The sequence below is a fragment of the Clarias gariepinus genome, chromosome 11, assembly GCF_024256425.1.
Source record: "Clarias gariepinus isolate MV-2021 ecotype Netherlands chromosome 11, CGAR_prim_01v2, whole genome shotgun sequence".
Taxonomy (NCBI): domain Eukaryota; kingdom Metazoa; phylum Chordata; class Actinopteri; order Siluriformes; family Clariidae; genus Clarias; species Clarias gariepinus.
The window spans coordinates 4,597,145-4,604,474 of record NC_071110.1 but is presented as its reverse complement, the minus strand read 5'-3'; the positions used below and the strand labels follow the sequence as shown (position 1 = coordinate 4,604,474).

Sequence of the window (7,330 nt, the reverse complement as noted above, 5' to 3'; positions counted from 1 at the left end):
TTACATTTTGTTATACAAGCCCTAACAATAACCCTGCTTTTTTTTATTTTCCTTTTTTAATACGCAGAACTAATCAATAAGACTAAGCATGACAACTATTTTGATGAAAGTGCCCGAACATCACAAAACCCATAAACTGAAAAATTTGAGGCGAGGGTGTCCATTTTCACCTTTCTGTTATCTACCTAGAGACCTAAAGTATTTAAATCTCTGCTTTTAAACTTCATCCCACGGGTCATATGTTTTTCAAATCGTACTTGTTGATGCTAGGTTACATGGGACTGTGGGTTTGTAAGTTATACTTGGAGCTTTGCAGCTAAATTGAACTATATGTTTTTTTTTTATGAGGATAATATGCAAGGATGTATATGGAAGTGCTTTTGGAGACATGGAATAAAGATGTTTTATGTCCTTTACATGCATGTCTGTTACTGTTATGTAGAAAAAAAAATTAAGAAATACCAATCTATTAATAATAGATGTTGCCAACTTTGATAATGTGTGGCAGTTTTTTTTCACCTTCGGGGCATGCTTGTTGTGTGGCTGGTAGATTGTTGATTTCTTTATCAATATTCCACATAATGGTCCAGCAAAGTCTGGCCTTTCTGTTTGTGGCAGCACAACCCCCACTCCAACCTCTGATGTGTCGACCTTTGCCACAAATGGTATGGACAAGTCAGGGTGTATAAATGCCACCTTAAAGTGTTCAACTGGTTATAAGTTATATCATAAGCTATATGATAGATTGGCCAGACGGAAGCCACTCCTGAGTAAAAGGCACATGGCAGCCCTTCTGGAGTTTGCCAAAAGGCACCTGAAAGAATTTCAGACCATAAGAAACAAAATTCTCAGGGATTGCTGCAGAGATGCTTGTCCTACTGTAAGGTTCTCCTCTCTCCACAGAAGACCTCTGGAGCTCTGACAGAATGACCATCGGGTTCTTGATCGCCTCCCTGACTAAGGCCCTTCTCCCCCGATCGCTCAGATTCGATGGCCAGCCAGCTCTAGGAAGAGTCCTGCTGGTTTCGAACTTCTTTCACTTTTTTCACTTACGGATGATGGAGACCACTGTGCTCATTGGGACCTTCAAAGGAGCAGAAATCTTTCTGTAACATTCCCCAGATTTGTGCTTCGAGACAATCCTGTGTAGCGCGGCCACATAAAGGGGCATTTTAAATAGCAGGTAAATGATCAAGGAGCTAATGCTGCTCATCTGTGCAAGGAAATGTGTCCTATCTGGTGTTACTTGTCCCCATAGACAGTGTTGGTCACAGGGTTAAGCTCTTGCGAGCATGCGCAAACGGGGCGCGAGAGAACCCGGAAGCGTCGTCGGGTCACGTGTCACACGGAAAGATGTTCACAGCGCTGTTGTTTTTGAGAGAGAGTTTGTTTGTTGCTACCAAAGGATTACTTTTCGCTGGCTGGATTAATCTTGTTGGACACTCACAATTCACCTTTCATTCTGTTTCTCGAGCTTCCGGATTTGTCATCTATACCGGTGAGGCCGAGCCATCTCTCCAGTGCAACTCTCAACTGTGGGACCTTATATACAGATCTGGCCATTGTGAACTCACGTTTCGAGAAAAAGGGATCTCGCGGCTTGCTGCGGCTGCATGCGGCAAGCTGTGAAAATGCCCTTCATTACCTGTAGGGGGCAGTGGTGTTTCAGTGTTGAAGTATTGTGGTCACACACACGCGGCTTTTTGAGCAGATTTATCGATAAAACTACAGACATGAAATGGAACAAACAAAAAAATTTGTGCTACTCACTGAATACAATGCGACAGCACGCAGAATCCCTGGGCTTTGACTGCGCTTTCTCCATTCATTAGTAGTTGTACACTAAAAAATGCTGGATTTCTGTAAACACACTGTTGGGTTGCTTTTGCTATGAATACTATGAATAAGTGCATCAACTCGCACGTTCTGTAATATTTTATTGTCATTCATACTGCCGTTGTTTTAGAGCCCTTTACTAAAGCATTTGTTAGTTAGTTAGTAAGTAAGTAAGCAAATAAAAGATAAATGAATAAATAGCTTTAAATGGTATCTAAATGGTACTTCAGCGTAGTAAAAGTACCCTAGCATGAGATATACACTCAACAAAAATATAAACGCAACACCTTTGTTTCTGCTCCGATTTTTCATGAGATGGACTTAAAGATCTAAAATTCATGCCAGATACACAATATTACCATTTCTCTCTAACATTGTTTACAAATCAGTCTAAATGTGGGATAGTGAGCACTTCTGCTTTGCTAAGATAATCCATCCCACCTCACAGGTGTGCCACATCAAGATGCTGATCTGACATCATGAGTAGTGCACAGGTGTACCTTATACTGCCCACAACAAAAAGACGTAGCCTTCTGAGTTTGGAGGCCAGGGTTGGTTGGTTGGAAGCACCTTGAAGGAGAAGATAACGTCACAAACACCCACACAAACTCTCCTTGCATACACACCTACAGTATGAGGTGCGCGCGCGGACACACACAATCTCTCCATGCACACACACACAATTTGTGCAGATACACCATGCAGGGAACAACTAAACAACAGGATTTCACTTCGTAATATACCTGGCCAAAAATAAAAATGAATATTTAGGCCTTAAAAAAGATGCTTTCAAATTTATTCATCGGCGTGTATAAACCTGCGGCTCGCACTTTTTTCAACCATTTATTTCACCATGATTTCAATATATCATGATTTCATGATTTCAATATTTAACATGATCTTATTCAGTTTATATTAAAGATATCAAGGCATTTTAAGTTTATAGTTTCAGCTTTGTTCTTCTCTCTACGATTATTTACACTTGTCTGCCAGGGCGTGAAACCAGGCCCCATCAATGTCATGGTCATCACAAAACCTGTAGCAAATCGTTCTGCACAAGGTGGAGTGAGGTTCAGCAACCACATTTTTTTTTTTTTTTGTTACTAAGATGCTGAGAACAAAGATTCTTTGCTGAATTTCATTGCAAGGCTTTATGCTGTTAGAGTGTTTAGGCATTTAAAATAATACATAAAAAATCTAGTAAAATCATTGTAAAAAAAAAATAGAAATAGTAATTGAAGCAATAACAAATGTAATGTTAGCAACAATAATTAAGCTAAACATTTTCCTACAGAAGTGAACAGAGGGATGGTGGGCCCTTTACCAGATTCATGCATGTTTAGAGTTGAGGAGGCATACGCAGAATTCAGCCCTGAAGACAAGCCACTTGTTACCACCATGAACATGTCACCTGACAAGCCATTGTTGAAGGTGCATTCAGGTTGGTCCAGGAAGGAAGTGTATTGTCTTACCAGCAGCCTGTCTTAACATCACTGTCTGACAATCCTCAGTTTGGGCTTGTTAAAATTAAATGTCCTAATGCCAAAAACATTGTTGACTGCAAATATTTGTAAATGGACCATGGATTTCTCACCCTGAAAAAAAGCCATGCCTACTATTACCAAGTGCAGGGACAACTTCTGGTCTCAGGAATGCAGTGGTGTGATTTCATGGTGTGGGCCCAGGAGGATTATTTTGTCCAGTGTACGTACAGTGCACAAAGTTATCAGAGAGAAGGTGGATTATTTTTACTTTTACACATACATGCTAAAATACTTGTCAATAAAATAACTAAAATTTTAAAGAAGTCAGAGAAATTAGATAAATCTGTAAACCAGCACTCAAACATGTTATTAAATATGTTTTATTTGTACAATGTCTGTTTCTTATATGTTCAATTCCATTTTCTGATATGTACAATGTCAGTTTAATTTACAGTAAATTCTATTTATCTTGCTTGTCATAACAGCTTCTTCTTAAAACAAACATACTGTAGATTTAGTTAACATTTATTTAGAATGGCAATGAAACAGTAACAGTTAAAGTAAGTCATAAATATGGAATATCATTCCAGTAGTCAAAGTAAAAAGTAATCTAAGATTTGATTTCATTTGATCCATGTCTTAACTAATGCCTTGTTTTGATAATTTGACAACAGACATGCAAGTGGAAAAAGTTGATTAATGTTAGCACTGTGGGAAAGTGTGATGACACCATCAAAAAGTTTGTTTTGTTTGATCTTCCTGATGACCCGTTCCATGTGCACATGCAGTCTCGCTATTGTTCGTTTCTTTACCCTGATGTGCTGCTTTTTACCTGGACAGAAACAGTTGACAGTACACTTTGCAATTGACAGTCACTAATTAGAAAGCCTTTATCAACCATAACTGCCATATCTTCTGTCAGTATTTTTGTCATCCCACACTGTTTAAAGATCTCCCTGTCACTCACTGACCCAGCATAAAGCTGAGAGACGAATGTCACTGGACCATGAGGAGGTGTTTTTATTCCACTGTTATTAGTTCATGATTCCATAATAGATGTATTTTAAAAATCCTAGTTTACTAAGAATTAAGTATATAAAAAGAAAGATGCTGTATGCATATCATTTAGTTAAGTGTTCTGTTAAATATAAACAATTTTTCTATAAGTGTTATTATTGTTTGTCGAATTTCCTTTGTTTTCAGCCCATAAATTAGAGGGTTAAGAATTGGTGGAAAGATAACAACTGAAACACCAAAAGCCCTTCTTAAGTGTGGAGATACTGATTCTAACCTGTGAGAAATCAGTAGTAAGAATGTGTTAACCTCAAAACTCAGAAAAACAACTAAATGTGTCCCACAAGTTTGCATTGCCTTACTTATGGATTTTTTCTGTTTAGTAGAAAGACACGTTATTAGAATTTTGATATATGTTAATGATACTAACAGTATGGAAGGGCCTTGTACAACAGCTATGGTAAACAAGCCATAATAGTTATTCACTCTAGTATCCTCACAGCTTAACTTCATTAAAGAGGGATTATTGCAGTACATGTCTACTATGTTTGTCCTGCAAATGGTCTTGCTTAATGTAAGTGCAAATACAGACCCCATCAAACCAAAAGTTATAAACCAGGCCATGAAAATATGTTTTACAACTGTACCCCATGTCATCAGATTGTGGTATCTTAAAGGGTTGCAAATGGCAATGTATCTATCGTAAGCCATAGCACTGAGAAATAAAAGTGACCCACATAAGTAGAAGTGAATTAGCATCCCTTGGGCTACACAGGCAAGGTAGGATATTTCTCGATTCTGAGACAATATGGTGGAAAGCATTTGAGGGTAAAAACCCGTAGCTGCCATCAAGTCACATAAGAACAAATTAAACAGTAGTACATACATAGGTTTGTGCAGATCCCTTTTTACAATAATAGTCACAAGTATTATGGTTTGAAAGAACAAGATTAAACAGTATGTAATGATGCCAAAAATGAATATAAAGATAGCACTAGATTGCGTTATGTCCAATGATTCCATGGTCAAGATAGTCATAAAGCGTGATAAATTTGTATTATTAAGAGATGTGTCTCCCCCCATTGTGACCAAGGCCTGGGAAAGTAATATAAAAGAATATGAAATAAGAAATTTACTATGGACAAAATGTGTTTCACAGTATTTATAATTTTTTTAAAAGAACAAACCTGACTAAGACTTGCTAATGGCAAATTCAGTGAAACTTCTATAGGATCATCATGCTCTCTAACTAAAAAGGTGTAAGGTGATAGTGTTCATTTTCACTAATTGAGTATCCACCCAGAGACCTAAAATAAATGATCTGTTTAGGGGACTTGATCCCACAGGTCAACTGTTTTTCAAATCCCAGTTGTTGACACCAGGTTGCATGAGATTATCAGTTTGTGAAGTGTCCACGGAACTTTCTATAATAGCAAGCCAAGCAATCTAACGATGGCTTGGTGTATTAAAAAAAGCAAGTACTATGATGGGGACAACATCCACTCATTTCAGAGATGCATAAAATCATACAAAATGACATTTTTTATCAGATAAAATTAAGGTGCAGAACACCTAAGCATTAGTGTTATTTTTAATGCCAGATTTGCTGCATCTACATTGGTAAAATTTTGGCCATGTTGTTCCATTAAATGATTGAAGTTACATTATAGTTTAAATAAATTGGCTAGTGAATAACCTGAGGCTGCAATGATTGAACATATGAAGTAACTGTGAGCATAGTTAAAGACCACATTTATGTTAATTACCTTGCAATAGAAACAGAAGCTTAAATTACTTAAATTGATTTAAATAAGTACTATTTTGGCTTGACAAAATGGACAAGTCAAGCTTCAATAACAAGCTAAAAGTTCAAAGAAGATTGATAATGGGCTTGATAATTAGAGTTTGTTTGTTGAACGTGTCCTAGGGATGCCTTGGTGTGGTATGGGTAATTATTTAAGCAAAATAGGAATGAAGAAAGGTTAAAGGAGGGAGGAAGAAAAAAAGGGGAGATTTTTAATGCAGAGAAAACCAGAGATCCATTAACATTACTTATTACCTGACCCCTGACCCCTTGGAATTGGACTAAAAAAAACACCTTCCCAGTTGTGTTGGACTAATGGCACTTAGTTATTAACCTAGTTAACCCAGTGTAAGTATGTATCCAGTGATGTAAACTTTAAAGCATTTTTGTAAGTCGCTCTGGCTAAGAGCGTCTGCCAAATGCCTAAATGTAGATGTAAATGTAAGAGACGTATCTTACTATGGGAGCAGCTACCACACTTGGATGTCCCAATGCATCATACAGATCTGGCCATTAAAAACGCACGTTTCGAGAAAAGGGATCCCGCGACTTGCTGCGGCTGCGCTGTGAAAATACCCTTCATTACCTGTAGGGGGCAGTCGTGTTTCAGTCTAAAGTATTGTGTGTCTACTGAAGCCAGAGCGACAGAGCTCATAAATGTGTTGAATTCAAACTGTAAATACTGATATGTATTTATCCTTTGTTTTCTTCTCTCCTTCAATGATGATACTTCTTTGACTGCGCTTTCCCAATTCTGTATTATTATTATTAGTAGTAGTAGTGCTCAGAATTTATTATTATTGTTATTATACTTATTATTTTTGTAACGCACCCGCACGTGTGTGCAAAAAGATGAAGTACAACAAAGAATACAAAAATGTATGATATGTTAACCTAAAACAATATTGTTTTATTGTGTTTATGTGCTTTAAATATACACTAAACAATAAAAACTGGCTTGTGAAAAGTGAAAGTGAGTTGCACATGTGGCTTTTTGATCAAAAGGTTGATAAAAGCGTGCGCAGATATGAGCAGAGTTATCGATAAAACTACAGACATGAAATGTAACAAACACGAAAATATAAATACAACGAAAATGAATAAAACGCAACAGCATACAGAATCCCTGGGCTTTGACTGCGCTTTCTCCATCCATTAGTAGTAGTACACCAAAAAATGCTAGATTTCTGTA

The 7,330-nt window shown here is 37.3% G+C and overlaps 1 protein-coding gene across 1 annotated transcript; it reads right to left on the bottom strand.

Moving 5' to 3' along the window:
• Positions 1–4,445: 4,445 nt before the first annotated feature.
• LOC128533254 (olfactory receptor 52B2-like) lies at positions 4,446–5,460 on the bottom strand. Its single transcript, XM_053507508.1, has one exon. The coding sequence runs from the start codon at positions 5,415–5,417 to the stop codon at positions 4,446–4,448; it is 972 nt and encodes a 323-aa protein (XP_053363483.1). The 5' UTR covers positions 5,418–5,460.
• Positions 5,461–7,330: the final 1,870 nt, after the last annotated feature.

Bases quoted from the DNA above. Each gene is read 5' to 3' on its own strand.
- LOC128533254 (XM_053507508.1), bottom strand. From the start codon at position 5,417: ATGGGGGGAGACACATCTCTTAATAATACAAATTTATCACGCTTTATG.